The 18,826-nt window shown below is 36.5% G+C and overlaps 1 protein-coding gene across 1 annotated transcript in view; it reads right to left on the bottom strand.

Moving 5' to 3' along the window:
* The window catches only part of COL25A1 (collagen type XXV alpha 1 chain), a 315,502-nt gene that overhangs the window by 109,584 nt on the left and 187,092 nt on the right, over positions 1–18,826 (bottom strand). The window contains exon 5 of the mRNA XM_074903974.1: positions 12,950–12,967. Within this exon, the coding sequence (XP_074760075.1) occupies positions 12,950–12,967 (18 nt within the window). The remainder of the gene's footprint in view (positions 1–12,949; positions 12,968–18,826) is intronic.

Below are 18,826 nucleotides of genomic sequence, written 5' to 3'. Positions count from 1 at the left end.
GCATTTTTTGGAGTTGAATCCATGATTTTAAATATTGTGGGTTTTTTAATGACAGTACAACAAAATACCACTTTCAGTGTTCAATACTTGGTTTACAAAACATTCCAAAAACCAAGACCTGTTTTTGATATAACTGCTCTTCGAGCAATCCTCCAGCAGATCCCTGTCTCATCACATGTCTACCTCAGACATGAAAAAGCATCACATGTTATCTTAGAATCATAGAATAGTTTGGGTTGGAAGGTACCTTTGAAAGTCATTTAGTCCACACTCCCCTGCAATGAGCACGGACATCTTCCACTAGACCAGGTTGCTCAGAGCCCCATCCAACCGGACCTTGAACATTTACAGGGATAGGGCATCTACCACCTTGCTGGGCAACCTGTTCCAGCATTTCACCACCCTCATTGTAAAAACTTGTTCCTTATATCTAGTCTTAATCTACCCTCTTTCAGTTTAAAACCATTACCCTTGTCCTATCACAACAGCCCCTGCTAAAAAGTACAGTATGATTGAGATTAACATATCGTCCTCCGGTATCTCAGGTAGGTTGTTCTTTACTCTTTTACCTTCACAGAGCCTCTCTACTTCTTCCTCCTCTTTCTTTCGCTGCATTGAGAACACGTGGAGTCCCACTCCACCTTATACTAGACTACTATGCAGCAGATTATTTTTGTATCCCTGCTATATCCTCTCCAATAGGAATTATACATGCTTGTATTGATATGTGTGCAAATGTGACCATGCTGGTGGTTTTCTATAATAACATTCTCTCAGTAGTTGAATGGTTATGTCACAAGTGAGAGAAAACTTAATATATAGCATGGTAGCTATGGAACAGGCAAAAATGAGTCTGCTATCAATAGATGAAAATATTTATTATAAGTCATAGGCTTCTTGATAAGATTCAATATTTTATAGGGTTTGATAACAAGGGAAAGTGCAGTTGACTGGAGTCTCTTACTTCCATTAATAAATATTCACTCCCGTCAACAGAATCGATACCATAGAAATTCAAGGAGTAGTGAATTAACCATAAAAAAGCATGTTTGGGGGACACGAAGACAAAGGACAATAAGAACTACAGTGCAAAGAGTTTTCAAGGTAGATTGTTCCACCTTTTCCTCAGAACAGCTGCATTTATTGTTGCATCAAACTACTGAAGCAGGAAAGAAGTTATAGCTCTAAACAGTTTTTACTGCCACAGACTTCATGCCTGTTTTGGGGGTTTTTTTTTGCACTGAACATTAAAAGGAATATGAAACAACGAGAAGAAATAACTAGCACCGCCTAAGCTCCCAATTATCCCCATTTATTAACATAACAACGGCACAGTACCACTCCAGAGGAGTTTTCTGCACTCCCCATTGAGGACTGTACCAGCAAGCAGCCAATAAGCAGACTGTACAAATACAGAGCTATTTTGCTCAAAAAGCCTGGTATCCTTCTGGCTCCCTGGTCTGAGCAGATGCATTGATATTCCTGCCCTGAACCCGATCAAAACATTCTACTTTATGGAAGCAATTAATATGCTCTAAAACCAAATGAGAACTTGGGAAAACAATACTAATATACTAATAAAAAAAAAAAAAAAAAAAAAGACTTAAAAGGAATACCAATATAGTCCGGTGGAATTTAAGGCTTATAAAACTGCAGGGATCATGGAAGTATATTCTGGCTTTCTTTCTCAACACAATAGAAATTGGAAAGAAAAAATTATAACTCCTGCCAATCAAACTCATGAAATCTTTTTTCCAGATTTTTGAGATAAAAAACATACTCTTAAATATTTTTTATACTTCCTTTGGTAGATTTTCATCCATAGGCTAGCTCTCTCATTTATTCCTAGAAGCTTAGTAAAAAATCAGCTTCTCACTGGGACTTAACAACTTCCTGTTATTGTCAGAAACAGCAGTTCACACTCTAATGTTGCAGTCATTTTCTATCTACAGCATGAACAGTAGCTTCTGTAATTCAGAGACCTTTGGTGCTTCCCTGATTACTTAGCAGCCTGGTGTATAGTTCAGCTGAAATGACAGTGTCCTTTGCTCATTTGGTACTTTTTGTTTGACTCAAAAGAACCTTTTTGATGAGGAGGACAGGCTGAAGTTTAATAAAAATTTGAAGAAAACAGACAAAGGAAGAAAGCAAGGGAAGGGGAGAGTTTCAGAGCAATGAAGATTCACCACTTCCAGTCACTATGTACAAGAGAAGTACCTGTAGTCACTGAAATATACCTTCCAAGAGCTCCCTAGCCTTCTGGATCTTTCAAGTTTACTGTCGCCATTACTACTGTGTAGAGAAATACCGTACAAGTATCTACCAGGCAGATCCATCTTTGACTGGTAATTGGGTAAAGGAGAAGATTTATGTACTTCATTATCAGATGCTGCATAAGGTACAGCTCTACAAAAAAAAATCATAACCACACACAAACAAATGACTGAAATACCTGAAAAATTCTCTGTTCATATACTTGAAATAAGGAATAGTTTCAAAACAAGGCAGCTAGTGAAATAAAAGTAAGCCAATTCAAGGAAAAAAACCCAATTTAATTGTTGTGACCCATACCCATTTCATTCTGATTTCATAGATTCTTCCATTTCCCCATCTCTCTCTATGGAAGAAATTAATAACTCATCATTTTTTACTGAAAGCACTAAGACTATTTTCAAAGAATCTGCTACAAGAAGCCTAGTACCCTTTTTGAAGTAATTTGGCCTGTACCTATTGTATCAAAGAATATTTACATTAAAGTAATAAAGGCTGAACTTGTGTAAATAAGCAAATCTGGATAGCTCACATAAAAACAAGGTTTTGCAGCTAACATACATCTGCTGTATTTCAGCACTAAACTTAATTTTAGCCAATGGATTTTAAGTAGGGGAGGTCAATTCCATTCTTCCATTTACTGTGGTGAATCCAGTTGTTTCAGTAGCAATGCCCCAAGTTTATTCAGCATTTCAAAGGCATGGCATCCTGTACATACACTGTTTTTCCTTTTCCAAACTTTATTACTCAGTACAGGTTATATTTGCTGATTCAAGGTAATAGAATGTCAAAGAAAGATACTCTTAGTGTTGTCAGCAAATGCCACTATAAAATGCTACTGTAAAAGAAGTGCTGTGGTAGATTACTTAAATCATGAACAGTTAAAAGAAAATGACAGTAAAACTTTCATATAAAGCCACAGCCATGTAAAATATAGCCCAAGGGATAGAAAGGCTTCTGAGACTGCAGTATAACCTCCATAGATTAAGAGCAACAAACCTATTTCACAGTCTAAGTAAATTTTTTAACATGAGGATATGCTAATGCTTGGGAAAAATTTATTTTAGTGAAATACCCACATAATGTCTCTGAGGATCTTCTTTCTTTTCTATCCCCCCTTGCATATCCTGTAGTCCCTTAAGTAGTTCCTGTGCATGTCAGGCTCCACTGGTACCCAGACAAGCTTTTTTTTTACAAGAATTGCCTGATAAATGTGATGATAAAAGCTACACTGCACAAATCCATCTGAGGTAACCTCTAAGTACTAGGTTACTGCAAATGTCTCCAAACTATCCGAGCTATAAGTCATTGCTAAAAGAGGCAAAGACTTAACACTAAGTCATAACTCTAGTCTTGATGGGGGTGTGTCAACCCTTAACCATGGATTAATTGATTCAAAGTCAATGAGGATACAGAAATAAAAACACATAAAAATAGCATTTGAAATAATATATGTATTACAGTAACACAAAAAAATGCTAGTTAAAAGAAATAAACCTTTCATTTATCTTCCTCAATTTCCTCATCTGTAAAAGAGGAAAACTACAATGACATACTTCATAGTGCTACTTTGAGAACTGTTTGGATTTGTAAATTTTGAGTTGAAATACTGGATAAATGCAAAGGAATTTTTATATCAGCTACAAACATAGACATAGACATATATAAAAGTGAGATTACTGAAGATATTTTTGTAACCTTTAAGGTTGGCAACATCTTTCGTTATACAGGAAGCAATTTAAGACAACATAAAGTTTATTAAAAACAAAACAGTTTTCTTCTCAAGACTAATAGTTTGGTCTACAAAATTCAGAACATCTTCAGGGGAAATTACACACATATGTATATATACACTTAAATGGATATTCATTCTTTTTGGCAAGTGATCACTAACAGACATACTGTGCAATATAACTGGATTGTATTTCTGAAAATACGTGATTCTCTTACATGTTTCTCAGCAGCTCACAAGTCTTGAATGTTATTGATGGAGCTCAGAAAAAAAGATTGTTAGGAACTCCTATGCTATTGCAGGAACAGCCAGAGTATTTTTCAAATGCAGAACTCTGAATTAAAGCTCACAAACAGAATGGACACTCCCATGCCATCCTCATCAATAACATTATCAGCAGTACACAAAACACTCCAATGCAGTAATTGATATATTTTGTTTTTTTTTTTTCTTTCTCTCTTTCAAGCTTGACTCATACTTACAGGAAGGAATAGCACATCATCACAGATCTACATGCCAGCACCAGTTCAATATAAAAAACCTGAAGCATTTCTGCTAACATATAAGGTTGCTTAAAGTCAAATTTCAGTTGACAAAAGTGTTGCTTTATAATGGAAAACACAAATTTTGAAGCTTTCAGTCTGGCAACCTGAGATCCAAAACTCCCAAGTCTGCTCTAGTTTGCAGGACTTAGAATCTTCCAGCACAGAAAGTCACCAGGGTTCTAGACTGATAACGGGTGATCAAGGAAACTCTGATATTTTGAAAACCTTGTGAAAGACTAAAGGTCTCAGATATCACAGCATTATCTTTACATCACCATAAGCTTGATGAAATACACATTTTTGAAACCTTTTTTTTTTTAAGCTCATGAAACTACTGGGATCTGCAACAAATTGAACTGGAATTCAAAGCTGAACTACAGCATGAGGATCCATAAAAACAATAAGCCAGTAGGAGTTTAATATCGAATTAGAAACATGTGCAGCAGGATAGTAAAATACTATATAATATTCCTGAACACAGTGAAATACTTTGTTTTGACATAATTCCTAATAAAACACAGAACACACTAGTGTATTTCTGCCATCTGCGCAACAGCATGAAGAATATACAAAGGTCATTTGATAAAGAAATGATTTAGGAATACAAGAAATATTTTGGAGTTCTTAATTGTATTTTGACAACTCTTTGTATATCCCATAATGGAACTGCTGTACTTGGCTTGCAATTGTTTTTTTGTACTCATATGTACTCTGTTAAGCTAAGCAATGCTGTACCAAATTAAGGCTTACAAGTAATTTTTGTTTCACAGTTCTTCACTTGCTGTTAGAAGATCCAGTATGCTCTGGTGACAGCTGCAACTTCTAGATGAATAGGTGGAATGCTCATGTGCGATTCCCCGTAACATTTATGCTAGCATATGTGACAAGTGAATCATCTATTCATGTTTACTTTATGAAAACAAAACCAATTATTTTCAGAATTAATGATGCCACCATGAAGAAAAGTTGGTAACACCCTACAAATAGAAAGCTGACCTTCACGTTTTCTTTTAGAGTTTTATATGTTAGTTGGTTTGGGTTTTAATCTAAGACTTGGTTTTTCAGAGTATCTGTGCCATAGATGGTCACTATGTGAACTATGAAATGTGGGGATCAACCTTTAAAATTCTTGGGCCGAGCAAACTGTTCCAAGAACCCATCTTCCAACCTTTCTTCATCTATTGCATACAGCTACTTCAGAGGTAGATCTTCAAGTTTATTAAAAGAAGTCACCTTCATAACAACAGAACTTATCTTACAAGGGCATCCAGAGATGACACTGCCTTGCACAAAGAGCCCTTTCTACAGAATTCTCTACAATGAATATCCTTATTTCTATGTTTGTAGAAAATAAAAACCTAGATTTAATTGTTAACAGACTTCAAATCTGATATTTTTCTGAATCAGGTAAGAAAATCAGAAATAAATTACCAGTTCCAGGAAATGCTGTGGAACATTTGAACATCTTACTATTTCAGCACACGATTTCCAGAGAGAGTTAGGAAATTGTAACCCAAAAGCCTGCCTATCAGAGCAGGTAAAAAAACACAGTGGCACAGTTGGGGTAGGAGTCTGGCTGCCACTTTGGGCATCTGACATTATATGAATAGAGCTCTAACAAGTCTGATTATCCCCAAGTTCACCTAGCAGGTTACTGTAGGGAAGTCATTAATCTGCCATTAGAGGCTCCTTCACAAATCCCGACAAAAGGGTCATAAAAGACAAACAAAAAAACATGTTGGAAGCAGAGCACAATATCCAATGCTGCAAGAATTTTGCTTGTTGATGCCTGGAATTTAATCCTCTCAGCCTTTTTAAATTATGTGTGGTGCTTCCTTAGTCTTGGTACAACTGATAGTCCAGCACAATTTGCCCCTAAATCTCCAATTCTGTGCTCTCTTCTTCACAAAGCAAAGAATCCTCTTACTTGCAGTAATGCCATCTGCTTAGCCAAAGAAGCATTTAATATTCACAGCTATCCTGGTTCACACATGTACATAAGTCTACAAGGGGAAACTGAATTGTTTCATGTTTTAAAAGTGCTTATTTTTGTTAATTCCTTTTAACAAAAATAACTTGTGCTTTATTACATACAAAGCTGAGAAAGCAACATACTTTAAAACCATTAAATACGTTATCTGGGAAGATACATTTCTTGCATCTTTTGTGTCATAAACATTTATGTACACACCAGACAAAAAACCAAGAAGTTTTGAGCATGATCTCTCCTCCAACATTCTCTGATGTGGTTCAATTTGGCAACTAACATAAAATCAAAAGCTATGATGATGGCATTTGTTTCTTCGTGTTCACAAGTCAATATGGGCTGTTTCCTAAAAAGACCACACAATTTCAATAGTGTTCAGGAATTCTATTACAGCTTTAGATAGGGAGGAAAACGGTAAGCAAGTGGTAAAGCTCTGCTCACCAAATACATATGAAACTTAGTCCAAGCTTGTTTATTTATGTGATGCCCTCACTTAAGATTAATTTCTGATCTCAAAATCAATAGTAAACTGTTATCAGTAGCAATGGGATCCAGTATTTGGCCTTACTGGTAAAAATGCAAGTAAGAAACAGACTTTTAATTACTGTGTTTGGCTGACTTTCTGTGTCTCTCTGGCCATTATATCAGACTATTTTTTAAAAGACACTATATTAATCTATTTCTACTGCTGTATATGAGCCCAAACTCTCAGGCTAAGCCTAATCTTATTTTCATTTAGACAGGTATAACTAGTTAGTTGGACATGATGACAGTAGTTGGGAGGAAATGTGTGGTGTGCATATGAAAAAAACTACAAATGTTTTAAACTCACTTAGGAAGAATTTTTTCAAAGGATAAATAAACCTGTTATATATTCTCTCTCAGTACTTGTCCTTCTTTACCAAAGCCTAACAAACTGTTCGCTTCCCTTCAAAAATACATTTCCTTCTTAACTTACAGTACCTCTCAAAATGTCAAGGTTCTGTATTCAACACCCACTGACATCAGTAATACCTAGGGCAGAACATGGGCAATGCAGTAGCTCTTTCCACTGTTCACATGTTAGTGAAGACCCTTCAGAAGAAACAAAAACATTAATCCAAATCTTTAGATGCAAATTGATAACTGGCTGCCTTTAAATGAAAGATCACAGAGTGCATACCCCCATGAATTTCTCCCAACTTCTCATATTCTGATTTCTATATAAGTAATCATAGTTTTACATAATGAATTAAAGAAACTAAGACACACAAAATTTATTGAAGGAATTTCATAGCATACACTGAAATAATGGTCTGATGAAGTCCTGAAAAAGTGTGGACATGCACACACAAACATACAAACCAAAGACAATATCACTCCATAACTGCCTAGAAAAACAAAAATGTGAGTGACTGTACCAGTTCTTTGTTCATAAACTAATTGTTAACATCTGACAGCAAAATCTGACCTGCAACTCGTAACTCAAAATCTGACTAGCATTTGCATATTCAAACTGAGCCATACAATCCTTCAGCAGGATCAAAAGCTTACAAAGGAGCTGAGGGAAAATAAAACACTCCACGAGATCATTCTATAGAGTGTGAACAGCTGATGGCCTGGATACCACCACTCGGTTTCTCTCAGGAGCAGGAACTTTACTGCACAGTGTATCTCAAGGTGATGAACTATTTCTCCAGCCTTATACTGATTCCATCCCTCATAAGGGTACTTCTTGCCTCCTTCCCCCACTCTCCACACAAGTAGACTAGAGACATTCCTAAAGGCAAACTGCTGGGAACAAGGAACACGGAAGTTACACCTCAATTTATGGTGATCGTAAAAAAGAAGAATGTCCAGCTCAAAGGATCTGACAGGTAGAAACCACTTTGCAGCATTAGTCAATAGGACATATTATGTACCTTGTCCATAGCTTAAAAAACCATCAAAACACAGACATGATAACTTGACCAGTTATCTGGTATTCAGTATCCAGTACTGAATGGCATGTGTTAACTGAGAGGAATATTTAACACGTTTTGGAATGCAGATGGCTATCCAAACTACCAAAACCAAAAGGGAAACTCAGCAGAACTTAAAATACATTTTCTTTATACAGCCTCTTTCCCATCCTTCCTGCTGACAGACAGTCAACTCTTTCCTAAGGTCTATGATTCTCCATACCATCAGTGTTCTCTAGAAAATGATAAACAAATCTCTTGCATACAGTGCTGCCATGCAAACCAGCTCAAAACTATGGCCTACGTCCTGCTGGCTATTTTTTTCAGTCCTTGACAAAAAGCAGAAAACTAAAAGTTAAAATGGTTCCCACCAGCTCTGTTGACAGCGCAAGCTAGTAATAGCCTGTCTAACCATGAATCAGAATCTCTGTCATCAGAAAATAAAAATACTTCAGTCACATACCCTGAAGCTTGACGGTGAAAAAGACACACGCATACATTTGTCACCAGAATTGCTATGGTAACCCTTTATCATGCACACAACACTGGAAAATTTCAGACTGAAATAACATCACTTCCACAGACATTTCACATATAGGAGAATAAGAATCTCATGAAAACAAGTATCAATCATTAGGATTTTGTCCATTTCTAATGCAAATTTGAATGGCTGCCAAAGTGAAGGGAGAAGCATCTGTGGGGCTGCTATATCTCAAAGTCCCACACAGAGAGTGATCATGTACGCTGACATGAGAGAGAAAGTATGTTGCACTAGAGATCCGCCAGGGAGAGGATATTGCCACAAAGAAGAAAACAGTTGACTGACTGAGATGAAGTCACACTGAAACACCACCCTGCCCCACATTTATGTGTTAACAAGTTTTAGTTCAGCAGGATTTCGTAAAGGATCATTTTGTCCTCCTTCACCATAATACTAAATGCACTGTTTTCTAATGTTTATATGAACTTTACTTCTAAACAACAAAAAACGTTAAAAATAACAAGCCTTCTCTCTTTACCCAGATAGCACATTCATCATGGAATTAACTTTAGACTAGAAGCTAAAGTCTGTTCTTTGACAAACATGAATACTTTCATTATTTTAAACAGGAGATGTATGGGCAGAATTTGGTTGTATAGATTTATTGGGAAAATAAACCTTTCTGGTACAAGCTAATCTAAATACATATTTACCTTCTAAACAAGAAAAGGCAGGTATTCTTTGGGGTCACTCAAAAGCCAAAATTTAAGTTTCAGCAAAAATATAAAAGTTTTCTATTACTTGCTCTTCTACAAAGAAACTCGGTTTACATAGTATTTGAAACAGCTTTCTTTTTAACAGAAAACCAAAATCATAAGAAGGTATTTTATTGTCTTAAAGCTTATGCTAAAAATTCTCTAGCTATTCATTATGGTCTTTAGCTTTCAGAGCTACAATAGAACCATGACGTTCTTCCGAAAAACATGCCTGTGGGTTCTAATAAATCTTCTTTTTACTTAAAACAGGAAAATATGAAGAAAAATTATCTTTTGCAGTGTGTTTTTGAAGAAAATAAGCAGTAAAAATTCGAAGATAAAAAGATAGATGTTACTGATCTGTTATGAATCTATACTTGTACACTGTAATTATATACGTGTTGTGTGAATTTAAGTGTGTACTTATTGAAAATCATAGCAAAAAAAGAATATGTGTTAATAAAACACTCAGTGTAAAAAGGATTAGAATTTATCTTTGATCTTAGTGTGGACTTACATGGCCATGACAGAAAAAACTTTATTTTGTCAGCATAGAAATTCTGGTCTTTGAAGTCAGGAAGCCTTTATTTACTAACCAACCTGACCAAAAATTTTCATTTTGGATTTCTGACGGACACAGTTGAGACTGGAAAAATTACTGACAATAATGGATGGCTGAAATTTCTGCAGGTTTTTTAATGAGAAATGAGGGGGTTTGACTTATTTTACCAGTATGTGAACAGATTCTGTTTTCTATTGATACTTTAAAAATAATTTCACGAAGTCGTGAGATTTTCAACCACAGCTTTCAACATTTTTAAAATGCAGTTTAATGAAGTTAGCTGGATCTGGGTTTCAGTTTAAGAGGAAATACATCTAAATGTACAGCCTACATGTAGTTGCCCAAGACATGTAGATGTCAACATAGGCTGGAAAGCAATTTCACAGAATGGTTATTTGATTCAGTAGCTGTCTATAATCAGAATCTGTAATTAAGAGGCATGAATGTGTACAACTGGTGTCATGTGAGAGGTTCCCTATGTTTCCAAGACAGCTGCCCATGACTGACAGATACAACAATGGTCCAAGACAGACTCCAGCTTTTGTACACACAACAGCCAGAGGCTAGGTGGGAGACCCTGGATCATCTCATGCAGCAACAAATGCCTGTATGCAAGCAATGTAATTGAGCCCTGGGAGTTTACAGTGTACTGAAGAAGTTTCTAGGTGCACTGAGCATTGACTCAACCTTCACTGACTACAAGGAGTGCTTAGACACCTCACATGTCAACACCTATGCACAAGCTTCTAGATTTAGGCATCTTGATCTAAAGCTGAATCCTAGTTTGACTGTCTCGTGCCATTATGACTTCTTGACCAGTGCCCTTGCTGGAATTATTCCTCTACTCAATCAGCCATTCAGAATAACTGAGTACATACATATACTCCTGCCACAATAACAGCATCCTGAGCTGAAAATGAGGAAAAGGAAGTATTAAGAATAATGGTAAGCATTGCTTAGAACAACGGCAATGGCACAGAGATGAGCATTTCCACTGGGAGGAACTACTGAAGTCAGGATGGAAGAATTCTTATTCTAAGTCTTGTGGGTCCCAGTACCTTGTACCTGTTTCCTCTATATTCATTCAGGGCATAAAGAAGTTAATACAACTCAGAGGGAGGGATGTTTAGAGGATTCTTCCTGCGGTTTGCACCCCACTTCTCTTACAATCATGACAAGATTTTTCTGATTTTCTGACCTTAAAACAGCACCGAATGCTGCTATCTCCATTGCGGTTCTTTGCCTACAGCTACCTCAGAGTATTTTATGTAGAGATATGAGATCTGAAGACTGAGAAGCTGTTTACAAGCATTAAGCAAGAGACACTCTCCAAGCAACTGAAATGTGGGAGGTGGGGGTCCAAACCCAGAGGGAAAAGACACGGGTGGCAGCACAAGTCAACATCAGCTAGAGGGCAGCCCACAGCCTCAAGTTGAAGTCCTCAGGTCCTTAACTCAGGCCTCAAGTTGAGGCCTCAGGTCCTCAGCCAAGCTTGTTCAGAGCAAGTGCCACACAGAATTATACTCTCTCTCTTCACTGACCCCAAGCAGCACAGAGGCTGAAGATGCCTTTCTCTGTAGGCCACACATCAAGAGCCTACTGTAAAAGATAAGCACCAAGGGGCATGGTCATTTCCAGTATCATACAGACTACTTATATAATACTATTAAATGAAGCCTAGCACTGCAAGGATACTAGGCGTTCAAACTGAGTGGATAAGGGTTTGTAACACAAACTGTCTTTTAACAGAAAGCAATGATTAGAAACAAAATAATCTGAGGAAAATGGTTGCTTCCTGTAAAGAAAATCTTACCCTGAAAAAATTCAGCTAATAAGGCTGTAAAGCTTTCATCTTCAATTATCATTCTGAAATATAAAAGGCCCTCACAGAAATCTGGGTTCAGGCAGTTCGCTTGTGCAAAGAGGGTCCCACCAACCAGAGTTTACTCCCCATAATGCATCTTGTGTATGCAGAAAGGCAGAGTTTTTCAACTGACTTCCCTAACTTTGGCTTTGGTATCAGCTTTTTTTAAAATCTTAGTTCCTTGCTCTTCCACATTTCTATACCGCTCTTTAACTCAATAATTTACATTTAATTTTTGCTATACCTATTGTTTCCTTTCTGCTGGTCTATTTCTACCTTAGAACTGAAGTTAGAACCCTACATTTCCATGTCTTCAACTACAGCTCACAAGACAAAGTTCTACTATTCTTAAATAAAGCAGAACTAATCCAAAGCAGTATATATAATTCACCAAAATACCTAGTAGTGCAATATTTAAAATAACTGAGGGCTGCCTGGATTATAGCAACATTATTAGCATGTGATTAATAAGCAGTTGAAGTATTACATTTGCTACACATTTGCTAAGTTATTTTATCTTGCTTTAAAGTTAGGTGGCAAAGTTTCAAGCCATAGTTAAGAGATTTGCTTTATTCAGTATTACATTGTTAACCCTACCATCTGGTCAAACAGCTGAGGGAATTCAGACAACCATATGGGGGGCCCATGTTTCTCTTGGGAAATATTTGCCTTACTGAATTATGCAATGGTGACCAGTTTCTAGTTTATTACAGTAGGATTAAAAAAATCATCCAAATACTTCATAGATAACCTGAGTTTGGTGGGCCCTGTATTTAGCTTTAATTTATGTAGGAAAATAAGATGGCACTTACTTGAGGACCAGGCTGACCCTGAAAAACAAGAAAAAGATAAGGTCATGGAAAATTATGACAAGGATTAACTCCTTAAATAGTAGCAAATAGTTACAGTATTCTCTAATAAGAAGACCACAAAATATCCAGTAACTGTATTAAAGTCAGATTATGGACTCTTTAAGTCTATTGAATTTGAATGTCTTAATTCAAACTGATGAACTTTCTTGCAATCAACTGATTCCAGAAATAAATTACAATCACACATCACTGAACCTACATTTGAGAAAATTCATTTTTCAAATAGTCAGAAAAATTTAGAAATTATAGAAAGGAATAATTTAATCATTCTCAAGTGGGAAAGAATCCAGACACTGAGCTGATTTAGAAGTAGGTACAGGGTGTTTTTTCTCTATTATGGCTCACCCCCATGTTTAAAGGAGGTGCTAATTACTGCCTATTGAATTAATAAAATCTGAAAACAGGACAATCACATTGCTGGACAAACAATAGTCTTTTTGCTGCAAACACCACAGTTTTAAGCAAGTATAAATCAATATATAAACCAGCAAGTCAGCAGCAGATGAACCTTATCAGTCAGCCCAAGAGGTAGGTGATACATCTCCTCTCCCTTATTTATCAACATCACCTTTGGACCACTCCTGGACAAATGGAGAGACACCCTTTGAACATGGAGGAGTTGTATGTATCTCTTGTTGCTGCAAGCCCTTACAGAGCAGACTTTCTATCACTGAGGTCTCTAGCCTAGGAAAGCCAGTGAAAGTCATCAGTTATTCTAGCCCACTTGTTACAAAGTACTTGCATGAAGCAGAATTGTATTACAAAAAAGTATAGTAGCTGTGACTATGAACTACAGACACCCAGACAATCAGCTCACACTGTAAGGCAGAGACAAATATTTGTATTTCTCCCTATAAAGAGAGGAATTATCAAAAATCCTAGGGTTCGCTTAGCTTCTAGTGTTTTACAACATCTCAATAATATTTCAGCTGCATTGAAACTACATTTTCTTTTGTTGAAATATACCGAGCATAGAGACTATTTATAAACCCTCTTCACTCTAGCAAGAAGGTACTTCTACACAGCGTAGAGTTGAAACTTTTCCGTCTGAACATCAGGAAACACTTTTTACTGTGAGGGTAACCAAACGCTGGCACAGGTTGCCCAGAGAAATTGTGGAGTCTCCATCCTTGGAGATATTCAAAAGCCATCTAGACATGATAACTGGGCAGCCCGCTCTAGATGCCTCTTCTTGAGCAGAGAGGTGAGACCAGAAGACCTCCAGAGGTCCCTTCCATCTTCAGCTATTGTGTGATTCTGTGTGATTTTAAAGTGGGGGTATGAGGTATGTGAAAAAAGCATTTCAACTGGGAACTATTATCTACAAGAAAAGCAGCTGAAGAAAAATGCTTTTTTGGGTAACTAAGATCTTTCATGCTAAATTAAAAACCAGAAAAACATATTTTAATTCACATGCAAGTTTTTAAAGATCTTTTAAAAATGTATGAAGTATTAGAAATAAAGTTACAGAGGAACCATGGGTAAAAAACCAGAATTATTGTGGCTAATCCTTACACTGAAGGCAGCTTTAAAGCATTCCTTGTTGTGGATGCTGCAGTGTTGCTCCCTACAACAGCACTGCACTATAGAGGTTTTCGAACAAAAAAAAGTACTGGTTGAGGTTTGCCAGTTCTAACATGAAGTAAAGTTTTCCGAATTGGCCATTTCTATGAAGTTACACATCACACTGGGTTAATGAATAGAATGGGGACTCCTCAGCACTCAGCCTTTACCTCAATCTTCCCATCACAACAGGTTTTAAGCTATTATATGCTATACTTGACCCTAAAATCACCAGGATTTGCTTATTGATGAAGTACTGGGCAGCCTGTACAATAAATTTGTATAAATTAACTGAACCAAGACCTATGCATGCAAACTTTTATATACAAACTCGCAATATGTTTGTTTCACAAGTATATCTAAAGTTACAATACATTTTGACCAAATCATTAGACTGTCTCCAAGACATATATATTAAAAAGAGACTCAAATGAAAGTCTGAAATTAGCAAAATGTTTCAAAATGTTGATTTAAAGCAGTAGAAAGCAAATAAAAAGAATATATATATATATTTTTAAAAACATTTGAAAACTGACGCTTCTTTCTTCAATCTAATTTAGACATACAGGCTACTAAGTGTCCACATGGCATATGCTATATGTATAAGGGACATACACACATAACACAAACATACCCTGAACTGAATGTCAGGGATGGAACCATGCTCCCTTGAAAGTGTTTTCTACTCTCAGTGTCAACAGCATTATCAGTTTGCCTTTTATTTATTGTGCATTTATAATTAGTCTTTTATCATGTCTGCAATACAGAGAGAGGAAAGCTGGAAACAGAATTTTTCTAGGTCAATTGTTTTTCATGGCAACACAAAACTCTATGAGATAACAGGGAATGTAACAGTTGCATTACTCTCGGTTTATATACACTGTCAATATTGCAATTATCTTGAATTTAACTGTAAATGCAGATGCTCAATACAGAAGTACTCTTAGCAGGATTTTTTTATCCTGTTGGCTATGAGCTACTTGAACATGGAAGGAACTTTGCATTAGTGAAGGTAATTATCTTCTGTTTTGTCAGTTGTTCCCAACTCTTCAATATCTTTGTATGCTCCTAGATACTCCTTGTCCTACTAGCTATCACAGTTACAGTATAATTTTCTCTTCTCACTAATGATTCAGTAGGTGACACTAACCAGAGGATGCAGCAAGCACTATATTATGGAACTCATCAGCTCTGCTTACAAAGGTAGAAAGAGGCATCACAATACTGACCTTTTTTATTGTAAAGGGCTGTTGTCACACAACAACAATTCAAAGCATGGTAGACGAAAAGGGGCTGTTCATTTTGCCTTCTCCCATTTTTGTAAGTTTTGAAAGGGTCAGCAAAAAAGCTCTTTGAGATTTTTTTTGTGTTCATTTAAAAACCCTCTAACATGGATATAATCTGATATTATAACTCATTTGAGCAAACTCAGTCTCAGTTAATATGCTTTTATTCCCCAAAAGGCTTCAGGATTGCTGAAATCACTCCAGCTCATTGCTGCGTAAATTGTGCCCAATACGTATTACTTGTGGATTAAAATGTTTTAGCTGGAAATCTTTCTCTATGTTTTAGAGAACAAACAGGGTGAAAATACTCTTCAAGACTGAAAACTCAGCATTACTCTTATTTTTTCTCTTTATTCAAATGTATTACATACTCTAAAATTGATTCATTATTTGTAGCTACTGACTGCTGTTCTCTGCACGCATTTACAGATCAGTCCCAACCCCAGTAACCGATCAGGTGTATTTTAGTGGCTGCTGCTTTGAACCTTTGGATCATTGCTCATGTACTTGATTTCCCCTTACTGATTGCTTTATTTTATTTTATTTATTATTTGATTCTTTTTATTTTTATTCTTGTATTCTTATTATTTTAATCTGCATTACTACAGTGGATATAGTTCCATAATATGTCACGGTTTCAGCAAAATCTTCAGAACAATTTTCCCTTCAATATTTCTATTTACTGACTTAGTACATTATTTTGCAGGAAAGGGGTTAAGTTTAGCAGCCTATTCCAATTACCATGATGGAAGGTCTTCTATGGTTGAGAGTTAATGCTTTCCTAGCAATTTAACCCAGTATGAGCCACTGATGTTTAAGCAATACTAAAAGAAAAAAACCCACATATATGATGTAGCCAGGTCTAGCTGAAGTCAACAGGTAAACTATCTATCTGCTATAAGAGGAGATTAAAGAAAAAGCCTATTGACTGGAAGCTGCAAACATTGCAGAAAAGTAACAGTAGAAAGAGACCTCAAGGAGCACAGGGAAGAGTCTTAAGAGAAGAAAATGGAAGCTGACACTGCAAATTAACAAGTTGAGCTTACAAAGGAAACAGGACTTGTAGCAAATTAAAAGACAGAAAAGGAGAGATGTATTCAGGGTATCAGAGAAAAGGTCTGTCCTGGAAAAGGAGAGAGAGGGAGCAAAAGTAATAGCATGAGAAAGGGCAGGAACTGGATTTTCACAGTTCTTGCATGATTTTAATCTTTAAAAAGCTGGGAACATAAACTTCCAGGCTTATGCATCCTAAATACATGGATATACAAATACATACACAAACCCAAATATATTTATAAATGCATTGTATAAAATTAAAGGTTATTTCTAACAATTCAAGTAGCATCCCCCTAAAGAATCTCTGGAATAGCATACAAATGCATCTAAAATGATACATGGGAGCTGTTCAGATCTAATCAGCCAACAAAATCCAGACAGAGAAATTAAAACACAAAAATTAAGAACCTGTGGAAAAAGGAAACCAGCAAGAGTCACAGATACGGGGTCAGAAATAATATACTGCTGTTCGAAAGGCACCACCAAACTACCCTTGTGGAGCATTCTCTGGACAGAGCATCTGAGTAGGAACATCTGTCTTCCAATATAATCCAGGTAAAAAATGATAAGGAAGCAGGAATAGCATGGCTGACCTCTATTTCCTTGGAACGACACAAAGGGCTGAAGTGGCTTTATGGCACTCTGTTAAAAATCTATGATACTGAGGTTGAAATAAATTATGCTGAAGGAAGCCAATATGTGATTAACTTATATTTCAGCATGAGTAATTAGAAAAGAGGGAATATGTGCAAGACCTAAATTATACTGGTTTTGAACAAATCACCTACCAGCTTTCCATCCATACCAATCGGACCCTGGGATAATCAAAAGTCAAAACAAAATGGAACAGTTAAATCAGAGGAACACTGGAGAGGAGGAAAAATATAGATTTGGGGAATATTGCAGGCTTTAGAAGATGACTAATTCTACGTCAGCAGTTAAATGCAATACCTTAAAGATATTTTGGGAATGAAGGCACAGAAAAGAAAAAACAAAAGAAGACGACCTAAAACAGAATTAATAAAAACAGCATGGTGGGAAGTAGCCAGGCAATAGCTGGTGTTTAACAAATGAGAGGTTCAACATGCAATGAAGGAATTATTAGCTTGACAAATCACAGCAGCACAACATAAAACATATGAAATAACGCATCTGGCTTGTGTATTTTTCTTTAAGTAACAGAAAGCAGAATAGGTATTTACTGAATAGCTATTTACTGAATGCTCTTACCACACGATTGCAAGATTAAATGAGCAAACACTTAAAATCTCGTAACTGTAATCTGTATTTAAGTTAACATTATAATAATGACGGTTAAGAAACTTCAGCTCATTAAGTTCACTGAGGTACCTAAGATTTCCACCTATACTTTGGCCAAGAAGTCCTGTGCTTTAGTCTGCTTTCATTTTTTTTTCCTTGGGAAACATGGAATTATCCTCACTGGTACTTTACAAGTTACGTATCTCCGTCAGAGTCCAGAGGTTGATTCCAGTTACATGGATGCAAATTCTAGAAAAGATTTAATGTGGATGTAGGCTATTGTAACTCAGTGACTGGTTCTGTACCAACTGCATGTTGAGGTGATCAGAGGAGAGAGAAGAGGGCTAAAGAACATTGGATTAATTTTAAAGTCAACGTTTAATTGCTTTGCCTTCCGATGAACAGACAAGTCACTTTTCATTCACAATGGAATAAAAGCAGGTAGAGAATTTGCTTCTGCAATTAAATTTCAATTTTAGGCTGAAAATGTGACCTCTCAGGTTTTTCACCCATGCAAAAGGGACACGAGTTTACATCTGCTGGAGAGTTTTCTCTTAAATGCTGGCCTGCAGCCAGACTTTCCCCCTGGAGCTTCACAGTCACTCTCTCAAGACTGCCTTCCCTAAGCCTACAGCCCCTTAGGACTGACAGC

This window comes from Athene noctua, chromosome 4, assembly GCF_965140245.1.
Source record: "Athene noctua chromosome 4, bAthNoc1.hap1.1, whole genome shotgun sequence".
NCBI classification, from domain to species: Eukaryota; Metazoa; Chordata; class Aves; order Strigiformes; family Strigidae; genus Athene; species Athene noctua.
Note: the sequence above shows the minus strand (reverse complement) of the source record. Positions and strands in the feature narration are given on the sequence as shown.